The sequence below is a fragment of the Rhinolophus ferrumequinum genome, chromosome 8 (genome assembly GCF_004115265.2).
Source record: "Rhinolophus ferrumequinum isolate MPI-CBG mRhiFer1 chromosome 8, mRhiFer1_v1.p, whole genome shotgun sequence".
Classification (NCBI taxonomy): Eukaryota; Metazoa; Chordata; class Mammalia; order Chiroptera; family Rhinolophidae; genus Rhinolophus; species Rhinolophus ferrumequinum.
In genome coordinates this window covers 46,212,976-46,230,672 of record NC_046291.1, presented here as the reverse complement: position 1 = coordinate 46,230,672, position 17,697 = coordinate 46,212,976, and the positions used below count along the sequence as shown (strand labels likewise).

Below are 17,697 nucleotides of genomic sequence, written 5' to 3'. Positions count from 1 at the left end.
AGATCTACAATTAACTTATACATACACACACAGATGTGTGCATGTGTCTGTGTGGAGAATTTTTTTTTTTTAATAGAGAGAGTAGGTAACTGATGAAAGGTAGTAAGTGATTGCAAACCATGGCAATTAACTTGATGTCCATAAAGCAAAGGTTTTTAGAGATAGAAGAGCAGAAAGAGAAGAAAGTACGTAAGGAATAAGGAAGAGATCAGACAAATGGAAGTTAGAGGATGCTTTTCCCTTCATGAATTATTTTTCATGGTCATAGTTTACTAAATGAAATAACTGAAGTCCTACTATGAATGCAAGATGAATATTAATGGTCTTATTTCTGGATCTTTGACCTTAAGACAATTACTATATATAAAAATATTTTGAAAACTATAAAGAGGTATGTAAATGTAGGACAGTAGTAATAGTAAAGGCAGCACTTCCAAATAACATGATTTCAACTCAGTTTTCCATTTTATAAACTTTCATTTTATTTAGTATAGAGATATTAAAATTCTTTCCTCTCACCTAAAAAATTACTTAAACTGTAGATTTACTAGAAACTCCTAGAACAGTCATTCAAGGATGAGTTGTCCTCAGCCTACTCAAGTAATATTGTTTATAAAATCATCAAAAAGAAGTCGTTCATCCTAAAATTAGGAACCTAAGAGCTAAATAATTTATTAAACTTATATAAAATATTTAAACTGCATTCAGAACACATAAAACCATTTACCGGTCTTCTGGAGAGGAGGCCCTCTGATGCGAATTACAGTTTTCTCTTCTGTCATGACCAGAAGAATGCTTTCAAAGGGGAAAAGAGGCAGGGAAGAAGGCACTTAAAAATTTATGTTAAAAAAAAACAACACACACAGACAATAAAATATATATCTCAGAAAATTGGAAGTGCTTTAGAAATGACTTCAAAACATTTTTTAAAAATCTATTTTTCACCATGGACCAAGTCCATTTTGTTAACCAAAAAAACTCAGGTAGAAGAAAATAATTGTCAAATTTTCGATGCCACTTAGTTGATTCCTTATTCCGATGTAGTAAGTTATAAACTTATAGAATACCATTTTTTATAAAGGCCTTCTCCTGTTGAAACATGAGACCAAAGCCTTTTCTCGCAGTGAAAACATGACTGGAGTCTTAATACTGTACTTACCTGCTTATCTCCTCTGGCTGGTAATAACCTTAATTCTAATCCAGATTACTAAATCTAGATAAAATAAATAGCTAGAAGAAACTGACTTTAATATATTTATAAAAAGTCATTTTTGTTTTTAGCAATACCATGTTTTCCCGAAAATAAGACCTAGCTGGACACATCAGCTCTAATTCGTCTTTTGGAGCAAAAATTAATGTTTAAGACCCGGTCTTATTGTTTACTATAAGACCGGGTATAATGTAATATTATATAACATAACATAATATAATATTATAATATAAAACCGGGCCTTATATTACTTTTCACTCCAAAAGACGCATATAGAGCTGATGGTCCAGCTAGGTCTTATTTTGGGGAAAACACGGGTGAAGTATCTATTAATAATATGTACGGCACTATGCTAGGCTCTAGGGATTTGAAAAACATGACTCGTAAGATACAGGCTCCTATGCCAAAACCTTTGAAAAATTACAGACATACAAATAATAACTTTAATATAATGAGATTGAAGAGACGTGTCACATGAGACAAGAGATATAAACCATCCAGTTTGAGAACATATCATAATTTAAAAATCCCAATATATTTAAGAAGCCAAAATATTTATCGTTATAGTTAAATTTTTTATACTACTGGTCACCATACATATTGATAAGTTTTAAAGACTTAAAATAATTTTAATTAACCTAACAATAAGAAAAAGAAAATAGTATGTTTGTCAAAGTATCTAGATCTTCAAATCAAAGAAAAAAATAAGTCAAATTATGAGTGACTTGTTCTACATACTTACATGCTTGCCTCCTTAACGGGAAAAAGATACATTTAAAAATAGAAAATTGTATCACATAGAAATGTAAACAAGCTCCAACTTCATCTTATTTCATGACCATCTAATTAACAAAGTTTGAGTCTAATATTATCACAAGTTAATTGCCAAAAAGTCTAATTAACTACTGAATTTTTTCGATAGTATACACAAGCAAGACTAATCCATGTAGGAGAATAAGCCATGTGATCAAATTGATAATTTACAGTAGCCATAGTTTGGCTATTGTTTTACACTCAGCGCTACCACCTTAAGATTCTGTTTCTAATGTATACAGGAAAGTTTTAAAAATTATTTCACTTAGCAACACAATGAAGCAGATTTGTTCAATATGTATGACCTAAGTTTCCATAAAACCTGACATCAAGATCCTACACCAAATATGGAGCATAAGACTCATTCAATTCATGGTAACATCAAACAACATTTACTGATCATTTATTATAAGACACAGCCCTTCCTGTGTAGACACTTTGGAGGATACAAAAGATAGGAAAACCCTCAAGGAATTTATCATCTTATAGGAGAGAGTGGTTATAAAGACTTCCACTACTAAACATGTCAGATTATATGTTCCTGGGGAGACAAAGAAAGAAAAGGAGGAAAAGGAGGAGGAGGAGAGAGACAGGGTGAAAGAGACAATAAAACTGCACTACTTTTTATTTTACAGGGCAGTGCAATTATTTTGATTACTTTAGGGAGATGGCCTCAATTCTGTGCTAATGATTTTTAACACATCTCCGCAACATCTGTTGTGAGCAAGAGGGAGAAACCAAAAATACTGAAGTTGTGAATCAGGATGTCTTAAATGTGATCAACTTAACAAGTGACAGGCACGTGCACTAAGTGCTAAGAGCAGATCGTGAGTTGGCACCATGACTGTGGTACAGGTACTGAGGTGTGACGGCGGGTTAGGGCACCTGACCTGGGCTTTCGTAGCTGAACAGGATTCAGCTGATGGAAGTGAAGAATCCTCGTGAGGTGTGACCCAAATAATACCCAGAATTTCCCTATTTCCTTTACCATAGAGTTTAGATTACTAGTCAGAGCAGTGGTTAAAAAATAACATATCAAAATTATCTTTAAAAATTATCTGAATTGTTCATCAAGCAAAACAAATGTGGTACACCGTGCAGCCACCTGCAGTCTCTAACAATGTAGAGAGAGCCATACTCGGAGGCGAGTGGAGCAGGGAGCCTGATTCCAGAGGCTCTGAGCATCCACTGGGCTGAGAGAGTAAGTCTACAAGAGCAAGGGGACCAAGGGGCTGATGGACGTAGGGAGCTTGCTTTTAGCTATCGTGTTTCCCCGAAAATAAGACCTAACCAAAAAATAAGCCCTAGCATGATTTTTCAGGACAAAGTCCTAATGCATCTTTTGGAACAAAAATTAATATAAGACCCGGTCTTATTTTCGGGGAAGCACGGTAGTAAGGAAGCTACAGGAAGGCTCAACAGAAAAACAAGGATCCTCAGCTGAAGCTTCCTGAACCTAACAGATCAGTCCTTACAACAACAAGGGACGATCTGAGCTTCACCTCGGGTAAGACTGGACCCAACCCTGCTAGTGAACCTGCTTGTGGCTAACATGATGGAGACCAAGCTGAGAACTGGCTGGGAGGGCCAAGCCAAAGTGTGAAGACACCCACTCCTAGGCTGGGGCGATATCACAGAGGACCCATCGGGACCACAAGAGGGAAAGGTGGAGAAGTCTGGTCTAAGACGTGCAGGAAGAGGATCTGAGAAAGACTGAACACTTCTCCCCTGTGTAAAAGTTATCAGTGGAAATCGGAGAGCTCTCGTCTAACAGGCTCAGTCAAGAGCCAGATCAATACACGAAGGTATTTACTGACAGATGGGGCTAGCTTCGGAAAGGGTGAGGCCCTGCCAAAGGAGATATGCAAGCCCAGGCTGGATGTCTAACTAGAAGGGAGGCTGACACACGTGTCTTCCTCATAATGGACAGAATTTAGGAATGATGGCAGCAGAGCTTGCCTCAGTCTGTAAGTCTATCAATTCCATTTATTAAGTAAGTCCATGCCCCAGGCCTTCTACCTGGCACCTGCTGTTATGGAGCTGACAGTCCACTGGTTCTCTTTAAAGAAAGAGGCTTAGGGGGATGGAGCTGGTGGAGGAAAGGAAGGGAGCAGCGCCCACATTTATAATTACATAAAAATACACCTTCCCCTTTAACAACTCAGGCCCAGGAAGTGATTACGTGCCTGCTTGTAGATCCGTACAGTTGCAAAGAAAAGGAAGTGGAATGGTTTGCTCTCCCACTAAGTTCACTCACAACGGAGGGACAGTCCTGAAAACAGATGGAGTTCCTGGTCCCCACTGCTGATCTGACCTCATTTCTCACTCTTTTCCCTTTCTCATAACCTGCTCCAGCCACACTAGACTCTGCCTTTGCACTTGCTGTTCCCTCTGCCTGGCAAAGGCTTCCCCCAGACACCTGCATGGCTAACCTCCTCATGTCCTTCAAGTCTCTGCTCACGTGGCCACCTTTTCAATGGGCCCTCGCTGTTAAAACGCTACTGATCAATCTTACCCGATTTCTTTTTTCCATAGCACAAGTCTAGCACTAACACTCCAACATACTACTATGTAATTTACTTATATATTAAGTTTATGATTTATTGTGTCTCCCCCACTAGAATGTAAACTCCATGAGAGCAAGGATTTGTTCTGTTCGTTTCACCCAAAGTACTTAGAACAGTCATTGAGACACAGTAAGAATTCAGTGAATATTTGTTGAATAAATGAATGTATAATGTGTAAAGGACAGCACAGAATAAAGAGCTCATTTATACATATAACAAAAGGCTCACTTGTAGATAGACATGCAGGAACTGAGACCAGTTGAGGAAGGAGATTCCTGTCTTTCATTCCATACTCATTCAGGAAAGCACACTCTTTTAGAAAAGGGTGACATTTCCTGCCCTGTTATTTATTCTTCTTTTGCATGTGCTCATTCACACACACTTTTGATTCATGCAGGCACAGATGCATGTGTGCGCGTACATGTACACACGTATGTACGTACACACACACACACACACACACTCTGTATGTTCTTCCAACTGCCCCTTTTCACACTATTACTCCCATATGACCAAGTATCTACATCTGAAATTGTGTTAGTTAGATGTGTATATGATGCCTGGTTCTAATGTCCAAACTACTTAAATGCATTTTTGTTTAAAGGGTACGTAATAGACTACAAGTTTATGTTCTGTATTACAAGTTTTAAAAACTTACTTTTATATGTGCCACACTACTTTTCATTTTCTGTCGCCAGTTGATCCTATAAATCAGACTCCTTAAGCTGGTCCAAATAACAGGTATCAAATGGAATGATTTCTTTCAGTTTACTTTTCTTGTCTGCCAAAGTCACCTATAAAATATACCAAAGAAAGCTTTGTTAACTTTGACCACCTTATTTTTCTTAAGCCAGTAGGCACAGATACAATCAATAACTTAGAACAATTCTAAAACTCCTTAAATAGTTCCATATAACAATGTATAAATAACACATACTAGTAGAATATACTCTGAACAAAAGAGCAAATAATAAAAAAGGGCATATTAAACACAACAAAGTATTTTATTCTAATGACTGAGAGGAACAAAAGTTAATTTAATAACTGATGCCAGATAACTTTATTCAACTTGTTCTCAGTGAGGGAGACCTATACCTACATCATAAAACAATATGGCGACATTATTAAAACACAAGTGACCAGAGGAAACAATTATAAGAGGAACTTTGTATAAGCTGAGTATAAAAGATTCAATGTTTCTATATAAACTAAAAATGAAATATCCAATATTCTTGTAATAATGACCACTCAGAAATAAAAGTACTCTGCACAGAAATATAAGATGTTAAACTAAAATCATCAATTCTTAATGGGATCTATCAAAGGCAAAAAGTTTCAGATATATGCATATGTGAGAACTAAGTATTTGGCTCAGAATCAACCTAATCATCAACATTAAATGCCAAAATAAAATGTCTTTCAATATCCATCTGTTAAATAAATTTTAGGAATTTTTGGAAAATGCTGAATTGATAGTTATGTTTGCATAGAACTGCCATTCAAGTATTTTCTTAGAATTATATTATCTAAGTGGTTTATGGTTTATGAGAATTGCATATCTAAATAGTTTGTACAGTAACAAAATTACAATAACAAAATGAAATAGGAGAAAATTTAATTAAAAGAGGTAGAAAATATAAAGAAAACTGTGCTCAGTACCAAAATGATTGAATGTAACTAAAAAAAAAAAAAATTTAATTTGAATGCCAAAAAGTATTTTACAGATTATCTGGTACAAGTTCTTCTTTTTAAAGATAAGCATACTGAAGGTGAGGTAAGTCATTTCAATGCCCTAAGCTATAATACCAGTAAGTGGCAGACCATAACTAGAAACCTAGTCTGAGGACACCCGATTAAGTATTCTTTTCACTAGACCATGTACACAAATAATCTTGACACTAAAGTAACATAGAGCTGCTATCATTTAATACAGATGGAGAGGTACACAGATCATTAAGTCAAGGAAAGTTTCTATTACAATGGTTGTCATGGTTAGTAAATGCTATATACACAAGTCTTTACAAACTTACCAATGTATAAAATGTAATTTCAATCTAAAGCACACTCTCTCATGTATTTGCAGCTGAAATTAGACTAATATCCCTCTAGGGGACTCTCAAAGCGGGTAAAGCCAGGGAAGAGAAGCCCAACCCGCTGTGTATAAACTCTCCCAAATCTCTGACCACCCCTGTACCAATACATGTACAAAATAGAGTCCTGCTGAGAATCAAAGAACAGAATTGAAATATGAACAACTGTCTGAGAATTTGCAATGTAAGTCTAATCAAGCTAATTGTCTAAAAATTCACCACTCCTCAGTGGAATGTAACAGAATACCAAGTCTTCACATAATAGTAACAATGCCCAGGATACAATAAAAACAAAAGAAAACAAAACAAAACTCAACTTATCAGAAAACTGTGGCCCAATCTTAAGGGGGAAAAAAACAATAATCAACGGACACCAACGCTGAGATGACCCAGATGCTGGAATTAACGTACAAGATTTTTAAGGCATAGTCAAAAGCGCAAAGGATAACATGCTTGCAAAAAACAAAAATATAGGAAATTTCAGCAAAAAAAATCCAAACAGCAAGAACAACAAAAAAAATGATACAAGAGAACCAAACCGAAATTCTAGAACTGAAAAATACGTGAAGTGAAAAATCCCCTGGCTAGAATTAATAGAAAAATGGAGATAAAGGAAGTCAGTGAGGTTGAAGTAAGATCAATAAAAATTACCCAATCTAAAGAACAGAGAAACAAAAAAATTTTAATGAACACTACCAGGGACATGTGTAACAATATCAAAAGGCCAATATATGTGTAATTAAAGTCCAAGAAGGAAAAAGAGAAAAAATGGGATGGAAAAATATTTCAAGAAATAAAGTTTCCCCAGTTTGGTAAAAGGTATAAATTAGCAGGATTCATAAAGCTCAGAGAATCCCAGGCAGGATAAAGCAAACCACACTGACACACATAGTCACATATAGTAGCCAATAATAAAATTGCTGAAAACAAAAGATAAAGAGAAAATCCTGAGAGCAGAAAGAGGGAAATAACATTGTTACACACAGGGAAATAACTATTAGAATTACTACTGACTTCTCATCAGAAACTAAAGAGACCAGAAGACAGTGGAAAAATGTTGAAAATGTTGGGGAAAAAAACAAAACACAAAAACAACTAACCTAGAATTCCAGCAAAAATGATCTTAAAATGAAGATGAAATAATGACATTTGCTGATTAAACAAACACAACTAAGAGAAACTAAGAGACTGCATCACTATAAGAAATGCTAAAGAAGTTCCTCAGGCTGAAGAGAAACCATACCAGATGGATATTCAGATTTTCAGAAAGAAATAAAGAACACTGGAAATGGTAACTTTCTTGAGAAACATGAAAGACCACTTTTTCTTTTATCTAAAATACATAGGTCTGTTTGAAGCAAAAATTATAACATCTTGAGGGGTTACAGGATATGTGTTCTAAAGACGAGATGACCACTGACTGTGCCAGCAACTCTCTAGTTTACAAATCCTGCCCAATCCCTAACAAGACCATGATGACTACCTGATGACTACCTCTAGTCTCACAAACTCTTCAAGTACCCTTCCTGAAACCCCCCTTTCTGAGGCACACCACGACTCCCTACAGTATGCTTTCTCCCTTGCTGCAGTAAATTAATAAACTTTGAGTACTAATTAGGTATGTTACTGGTGAGCTTTCATTGGTGGGCTTTAACATACAAGACAAATGAACCAGTGTCTCCAACAATTCAATAGCATGGGGGACAAAAAAAACAGAAAGGAGCTGGACAATTGATATAGAATAAGTGACTTAATACACATAACAAATGAAATGTGTGGATCCTGAATTGAACAATTTGCCCTATTCTAAAATGGGATGTTTTTATATAGTAAGAACCCATCCATGTTAACTTGAATTCAGCACTAACTTAATTGACTAATATCCTCTACCCAGCTTTCCTTCTAAAAGTCCTATTTTGGGCAGAGGGGACAAAATAGTGGAAGAGAACACTTTCTAATTCAGTAAAATTGTAAACTTGCTGACTTACTATATTCACATCATGATTTTCTGTGCAGAACAATGAGAATAGGGTGGGATTTGGACTCTTAGAATTACTTATATTAATCTTATAGATACATATTTTCTATCCAAGAGAACTTATCTTTGTATGTATTTAAAACAAGACTCATTTCAAAATCACCTGTTACCTAAATGCTGTGCTCAAGTTGATAATGGAGATATTCTAAGCTCTCATGCCAATAATTTACAAACCTTTAAAAAGGATGTTCCTATTCCATTGACACGAAAGTCATTTTAAAATAACATAGCGACAAATTTCCCAAATGGTACAAATGTGCAACAGTGAACGCAAAACCAGCCAATGGGAGGACTGTCAGTATAAACAGTAGCTTTGCAACCAACTACTATTCCATCTGCACAAGTCAATTCTACAGCACATTACGATCATGTCCTTGAATTATCCAGAGATTAACTAATTAATTACATTTCCGGTTTTAGAAGTCAGAAATGTATAATTTAGAGTGAGGTAACAATAGCAACAATAATGAAGAATGACAAATTACTGCAGCCACAGAGACATACTAGGCACATCACTTATATAATCTTTTCAATCCTCATACTTATCCTGCTTTGGTGAATTTTTTGGCCTTCTTTTCCAATGGGAGAATTGAGGTACAGAGATTTGAAGCAATGTGTCCGAGTAAATTACAGCTAGAAAACGGCAGAGCTAAATTTCAAAAAGGTTTATCTGATGCCAACACCATCTGATATTGCATCGCAATGAAAATGCCAACATTAATAAACTGATGCCAAACTGGTAACTTATAAAATGTAGACAGTCTCTACTATCCAGAAAATGTTCCTATCTTAAACTGATCCATTCTTCCAAAGTTCCAGATAGCAAAGGTTTCTATGTTAACATAATGAGGCACTACTTCTTTTTAAACACGCGTAATAAAAATATTAAAGATTCCTTATTCCTTTAGTTAGTCAGCATATGTACAATTCAGTGTGACCAGGTACAATATGAGCAAATTACTCGCCTCTGTTGGGCAAGATTTAGCATTTTCCTTTGCTATCCCTCTTGGATCTTCTGGTTTCTCTTTTCAACCTACCAACAACACATTAAAAAAAAAAAAAAAAAAAAAAACAGGCAATTTTTTATGTGTTTTATTTTATTTCAAATTACCTTATTTAAACTGAATGAGTTTTTTTTCTGATCAGTGTCATCTTTCCCCTTTCTTCCCTTCAACCATCATCACCAAATAATTTCTGGCAATCAAGCACAATCTGTTACGTTTCCATGTTCCAAAATGTTTAAGAGTGAAATTGACAATACTATAAAGTAGACTACTATTGCAGTTCTTCTAACAAAAAAATGCATAAAGTACTATCATCGTCCAGATTTATACAGAATATGCCTATAGGGAAATTCTGAAAGTTCAACATGTGTATTCTTGATAATTGATGTGTATTCTTGACTAATTGGAAATTCCTGCAATGAGAGCAATTTATCTAGAGTTTATAGCTCTCACTGCTCTTCTTAGCATCACTACCGTGTTTCCCCGAAAATAAGACCTAGCCGGACCATCAGCTCTAATGCGTCTTTTGGAGCAAAAGTTAATGTAAGACCCGGTCTTATTTTACTATAAGTAAAATAAGTCATATATATATATATGTAAGAAATTTACCCCGTGATATGTCACACAAGGAAAAATGATGCAATTTGATTTTAGCATAGTTCATAATTTCAAGGAAATAAAAAGGCCGACACAGTCCTATACAGGGTGACAACCCTTAGCTTCAACTCTGAATTTTGAAAAGCTCTGAAAACACAAACTTTTTTTTAAGCTTGTGATAAACTAATTTGGCAGCAAAACCTGACATGCACCAACTTGAGACTTCATGTGACTCTTCATTTGATGCACTGCAGAAATACGAATGTGCTTAATTAGAGGTTGCCAGGACCCCCAAAGGGGGGAAGTATTCAACTAATGCCCCAAATGCACCGTTTTCTCAATTATTTCAATAGAGCACTTCTACTGAAAGGGGGTGGGGGGTTACTGAATAAATATATTTGCACTGTATTTCTTCTCCAAAATCTGAAACATTCAGAAAAATTCTGAATGTCAAAACAGTTTTAACTCCAAAAATTACAAATAAAGAATTGCAGACCTGTACTCCACTGTTTGCTTTCTAGTCTTTGTACACTAGGAGTGCGGTGTGACTCATTACCGTTTGAACGACTGAAGCTATCTGTTCAAGTACAGGGCTGGAAGCAGTGCAGACAGTAGTATCTGAATATCGTTTGGGTTGCATTAAGTGATGAGGAATAAACACAATACAGAAGAAGCCTTTGACTGGTCTCTGACTCTCTGTAGGGGGACACAGCACCAGTTTGGGGACATCTTAAGATATACTTACATGAGTTTTAAAAAGATGACAAAATCTAAAAGTTCTTATCTTTTTAATGAACTCATACTAAAAAGAACTCATAAACCGGGAGGAGCTAGTATTATCCCCCATTCATTTCCTACATCATGAAGCCAGTCCATATTGGTCTGTATTTAAGTAACCAAAGAAATCAAGTTAGTGATGTAATCAGTTGGATACCCGACTTAAATTTAAAAAAAAAAAAATCTTTCGTTGGTACATAGCAAAATCTCCTAATGTGTTCCTCTTCATCAGAATAGTGTTGAGAGCAGGGATTTGTCAATTTTTGCTTCAAAATTTCTATCATCTATTTCTTGATATATTTGACACCAACTGGTATTGGTGTCCAAATGAGTTAGTTTTAATGAAAAATTCTACATGTTGAACTTCTTTAATGATTATTTAAATATAAAGTATGATATTTATGTGGCAAATGCTTTTTTGCCCCCTCTAGCTCCATTCTCTTTCCTGAAACAGCCAAGTTGTGTGTGTGTGTGTTTTGATAAATGAGTCTACATTTGATACTTCCAATTCTTAACCTCTCGTTAACTCCTCTTACCCACCAACATTTGGTTTTCCACTCCTACATGGGCCATTTCTTTGTTTTATCTATAATTGCTCCTCAACTTCCAGGTACACCCCGTTCATCAGGTTTTCCTCCAGTCTGTTCCTCTGTTCACCTCTCTAATATTTACTAGCCCATAGAGTTTAGTCTTTTCTCATGAATTTCTGTCTGTTTTGTTCATTGCCGTATTCCCAACGTAGAAAGCTCTCAATACATATTTGTTCAATGAACAAATGAACAGCCCCTTTCTTTTCTCCATAATCCCTCTGGAAGACCATCTCTACGCCCACACCTTCCAATAACATTTATAAGAATGACTTTTACTCCAGCCCAATCTACTCTAGAGTTCCAAACCCTACGTGCAAATGCCTATAGGAAACCTCCATGTGGATGTTCCAACGACGCTCTGAACAAGGGAAGTCCACATTGGAACTCATCATTTCCTCCTCTGCTCAAACCAACTCCTCCTCTAAGATGTTCCGTACCAAGCCAGCCAAGTGACATTTCCTTTTCCTCACTCCCAGTCAGTCTTCACATTCTATTGACTTCACCTTCTCAGTTAATAGGAGATAGACTCAAATCTGCCTGTCGTCCCACACCCCCTTTTCTCTGATACTGTATACAGAAGGTAGGGGTACGGCTCCGTTTAGGAAAGATCCCATAATAAGACAACCTTCATTTTAGAAGAAGGCAAATTGTTTCTGACCTCTCTAATAAGATTTTTCACAAGGTCTTCTTTATCTCTAGGCTATAAAAACTTTTCCAACTTGCCTCTAAAAATATAAATTATATACGTATGTATACTATGAACTGGTAGGGCTCCACTGTATTTCACCCCTGTGGGGCAAACGCATCCTTTAAATAGCTGCCCACAGGGAAACCCGGGCCTTAAAAGCACATTCCACTACGATATATGTAATATTATTCCATACTTTCCAAATTGCCTTCTAAATTTTTAAAATGGAAATTTCGTCTTGGTGTCTGCTGCATCACCAGCCGGTCTCCACACGTTACCCTTTCATAGAAGAGTTCTGCAGGAGCAGTCCCTCTACTTACAGAATAAAAAACCCTCAGGGGCATCTCTCGTGGTACTAAACCCTCAATCACTTGTATTTACATCCTGCTAAGCCCACCTTGTCTTGCCTTAGTTTCCCCATACACCCCTTGGTTCACAGTTCATCAACAGGATTTAACTTTCCTCATTAACCCCAGCATCTTATTCAGTGAACAAATATTAGTATTATGGGTTTTCTTGTCTAGTGACTAAGCCAAATTTATACCCATTTTTATGATAACAAAAAGAGGCAAAAACGTAAATTTCAAACCTATACCATAACCCTCGCCACTTTAACTTAATATATGTCTTGTGGTAATGAAATAGCTCTACTGCTTCTCATCACCCACTGGATGTGTCCTTATTCATTTCGTGTTCAAGTTTGTATTTGTGCAGAAGAGGCTCCTTGGTGAAGTCATAAAAATTGAAAGACTGTACAGAACACGTAGGAAAACAACTGAAAAAAATGATGAGGTTGGAGCCGTCACGGATACTTATAATAAGAAGTGCTTCAGAAAAGTACTCATAGAGACCTTGAGAAAGGCTAAGCTTAATTGGAACAATATGGTCACTGTCTTTTTCTGCTTTTTCACTTTACCCCCTATTCTTTGGAAACAAATTAAGGAAAAAGGGTTGAGGACAGAGTGTGTGTACAGCGAGGTGATGTATTCCTAAGTAAGTAGGCTGCACACACTGCACTGAAGTCTGCGAGATCAATATTCCTATCCTCAGGCACAGAGGAGAAGTCTAAGTGTGACAACAGTGTTACAAACACACTACTGCTGGGAAAGAGGAAGTACAACCAAGTGAGTCTGGAGCAAACAGAAAGAAGTGGGTCTTGAAGCTGAATCTTGAAGGACAAGAAGGGAAGGTCATTCCCCATAGGGAAAGAAGGGAAGGTCATTAAGGCAAGAAGATCAGCACGTGTAAAGACTCAGACATAAAAGAATTTAGGGGACTCCAAGTTGTTTGAGTACAGGGTACATACAAAGATTAAGCAGATATAAGACGGAACACGAGATTCATGAAGCTAAAGCGTGAAAGCCCTTGTATGACAACACTGGATACTTGAAGTTCTTGGTCACGGCCATACACCTACTAGAACCTAGGACAGTGCCTGCCACTTATTCCATTCCAATTCTAGAATGAAATATAAAACAGGGTGTACGGACTTTTGATTATGATTCCTGTTTTTGCCTACCCAGAACCCACCATAATGGTAGTCTGACGACTTCTTTACCAAGGGACACCACAGCAGCCTTGTCCCACCTATCAACCCCTACTTCTGGGAACCCCCAAGCTGCCTGTCGTCAATGGCATAAAGATAGCACTCTCAGGTGCCGGCCAGTCTTCACCCCACGTGAACCTGATCAGCTTGAAGAGACCTTCCTATTGAGATGAAAAACATACCAGTTCTTTTGATGGCACTGCAAGAGGAAATTGGACACTTAAGGTGCAGTTACTTTAACTTACAAAACAAGTCCAATTATTGAATCTGCTGTATACCTTCATTCACTTGGTTGCCTCGCCCCCAAAATGTGTTCTTCAGTTTGCCCAGTTAAGCATATGGGCTGGATCTGTTCTGCCAACTCACACAGCACAGCTCTGAAAGTGGGCTTTCTAATTTTTATTTAAAGAGCCATTTAGTGAACCACGTTCTAAGTTCTAAGGAAAACTTGGAGGTGCTGGCCTCCACCAAGATTTATCGAGTAGTCCCTAGACACATAGCACTGCATTCCACCACAGAGGCTCCTGTTGCCAGCTCTCCTGAGAAAAAGCGGCCCTGACAAACTAATTCAGGGAAGGACTGACTCCTAAGGTAACTTTTCAGAGGGAAGTGCTGAATTCTGTCTAGCCTGATTCATTTAGGAGTCAGGCTCAAAGTCAAGTTAAACGTGAATCTTCACCAGGTCTCCCGTTCCCATTAGCTAACCCATTCTATAATCACAGAGGCCCATATGTCCCCAGGCCAAGGCAGCTCACACCATGTTTTTGGTATCTGTTAACTGGGAAAGTCTTACTAGCTTGGCTACAAACAGCAAAGGCTTGCTTTAATCCATTGCTTCCTCTTCTGATGTGTTATTTTTGAAGAAAATGCTTTGAAAGTTTGTTGTCGGCATTGAAATGTCTCTTCAATGTCCACCTGAGAAATGCATATACTAAAATAAAACATTTAGGGTTATAGATTTAGTAAGTCTGGACGTTTGCTGAAACTAATACGCCAGAGGTCTTTTTGTTCCATCACCTTCCCATACTAGGATTCTCAGACTTGAACAGAAAAGGAGAGAAATGCAATAAGGAAGCCCTCAAAGTCATCAGTGGGATCAGCTATATTACCAATAACCACTTTTTCCCTAAACTAACTCTAGGCTAGCCACGACTTCTAACAAGTTAGGGATACACCACAGAATACAAAATGCAGTCTAAATACAAGTGGGCAACAAACAGAAAATCATGTTCAAATTAAGGCATGGGCATTTTAAGTAACAATGTGTTACCATGTACTATCTTAGGTGGTCTCAGCTACAACAGCCACTGTAGACCACTTGGCAATGTTCAATCGTCAGGAAGGAGAGTTAACCTCTAACAATCCAGCAGCTGCGAAAACTGACAAAGCTAAGAAGGGTGGTTTAGGAAAGACGGTTAAGTAGTCTAGGAAGTGTCAGAATTCCGGAAGTGATTGGAGCTAAACTATCCAAAGTAGGGAAGGACGTGGGGGCACAAGTAATAGGGTTGTAGCTCAAATACTTTGAAGCAAGGAAGGCAGCAAACCTGATTCTGGGGGTGGGGCGGGGGCTGGACCATATCAGATCCCTAGGAGATGGGCTGGAACAGTGGCTTTCAAACTAACAGGCATGAGAATCACATGCATGGTTTGATTAAAAAGAGACTGATGGACTCCCTACTCCCCAGTTTGATTCAACAGGACTAGGATGAAGCCCAATAATTTTCATTGCTTGAACAAGTTCCACAGAGCTACTGATGCTGCTGATTCAGGAGATATTCAGAATCACTGGGCCAGGTTATTAGATCAAGATTCTTGGCTTCTGAAGTCTCAGAGCCTCAGCCAGATAAGGCTCCGTGAAAGTGGCATGGACACTTAAAAGTGGAAGGGCAACCTTCATAACCAAAGAACAAGAACTGAGGCACAGAGTGACTTCATCAACTCTACCATAGTAGTAACTGTAATATAATAGCTAAACCTATACGCCAGGCACTGTGCAGAGTGCCTTATACACGTTATTTTTCTTCATCCTCAAAACAAGGTATTACTGTTACACACATTTTTCAGACTACGGATGTTAGGTAACCTGCCCCAAGTGACAGACCTAACACGTGCTGAAGCAAGACTGAAATCATGGGTTCACTAGTCCATCACCCAGTATCAACACAAGTAGGTCTCCTCCTCCTACAGATGCTGCAGGTTAACAACTCCTCTTTACATCAAAATCACAGTTAATGCCAATTGTAAATCTGTGTCTCCAAAGTAGGATGGTAATTGAGGTTAACTCCTCAGTTCACAGGCAATCCTAAAACAAGACAAGTCTAAATACAGTTAAGGCAGGTTACCTGGTCTTCTGAAGCCTAAGATTGCTTGTTTACCTATTTTTAGTCTGTGGACGCCTAAAAATGCAAAGGGCACTCTTACCGCACTTTCAATCACCTAATTCTTGCATCTGAAATAGCCTTTCCCTAGTTTTTTTCCTTCTCCATTTAGCTCAAAGACCTGTGAGGATTAAGTGAAAATAGGTAAAGCGATATTGCAGTTAAAAGACTCAGTGAAATTAACCATTAGATTACCATTATATATGCAAGTGTACTGTAGGATTCTGAGCTCGGTAAGAGGAGGAGAATGGAGACCCAAGTTTGGCAATTATCACATTTTTGGAGGTAGATCAACTTATGAGATGGTCAAGTATGACAGAGGAAGAACTCCGCACACTGAGGAACAGAGTCCGCAGGACTAAACACTAGGAAGAATCACTGTTTACGCGGCAAATGTATGAAAAAGAAACGACTAATGAAATTTTAAGGAGCAGTCACGGGGAAATTACGCCGGAAAAAGGCACAATGAAATTTACTCTATTTTTCAACGAACTATACAGTTCATTAATCCTACTCCCATAGTCTGGGGCCGGGCACTGAGAAAGGGGCCTTGTGGAAGCCGAAACGACTAGAGAGGCTCGAAGGAATCCGCGGCCGAAACGCACTGCACACAACAGGAGAGAGCCAGCGTTGGTGCTGGATTTCAGGAACAAATGCAGTGTGGAGAGACAGTACCAGGAACCTCGGAGGAAGCGAGGTCCGTCCGCGCAGGCGGACAGGGAGTTTCCCACCCGTTCAGACTCCTCCGCCCGACCAGCTCTGACACCTCAACCTCGCCAGCCGGCGCGCGGCCGGAAGAGAGCCACGCGCACCCCGGCGGCACCGATGGCCGCACCGGCAGTCCCGCACCCACTCCTGGGCACCTTTCACCACCCACCCTGTCCGGCAACCCACCACCCACACTACGGTTCGCAGGCTGCAGCGAGTCTACGGAGTTCGATAGTTACCTGGAGCTCCACCGCGCCGCCATTACACCGGATACACGTCACTTCCCCTTCCCGGCCCCGGCAGTAGGGGGAAGGCGGGACGTGAAATGCATACAAACCTGATGCTACATTGGCTTTGATACGTTATCCTACTTATTTTTTAAAAAAACACATCATAATACCAGATTCAGAGCAGTGTGTCCGGCCACGTTTTCCCTTTCCCAAGGCGGCGACAAAAAAGAGAAGTTGATACAAACTACAAAGTCCAGCATCCACCGCCTGTGAGGGTGGAAATGACGTAAGCAATTACTGTCTTAGTTTTGAGAAGGCCGCAATGGACGCCGGGAATTGTAGTTCTTCAGATAAGCGACGGAAAGTGCTTTCAGGCGGCTAGTCAGGAGCCTGATGGTGATTAGGAAGAAGCAAAATATACTTCAAAACTATTTATTTGCAGTTGTAAAAAGTAGACCGTA

General features: G+C 38.4%; 1 protein-coding gene across 1 annotated transcript in view; it reads right to left on the bottom strand.

Annotated features, from left to right (window-relative positions):
* Window positions 1–17,300, bottom strand: part of CWC22 (CWC22 spliceosome associated protein homolog) — a 51,788-nt gene extending 34,488 nt beyond the window's left edge. The window contains exons 1-3 of the mRNA XM_033112871.1: window positions 17,246–17,300; window positions 5,249–5,384; window positions 728–795 (exon numbers count right to left, since the gene is read on the bottom strand). Coding sequence (XP_032968762.1) covers window positions 728–795; window positions 5,249–5,275 — 95 coding nt within the window. The 5' untranslated portion in view covers window positions 5,276–5,384; window positions 17,246–17,300. The remainder of the gene's footprint in view (window positions 1–727; window positions 796–5,248; window positions 5,385–17,245) is intronic.
* Between the last annotated feature and the right edge of the window lie 397 nt (window positions 17,301–17,697).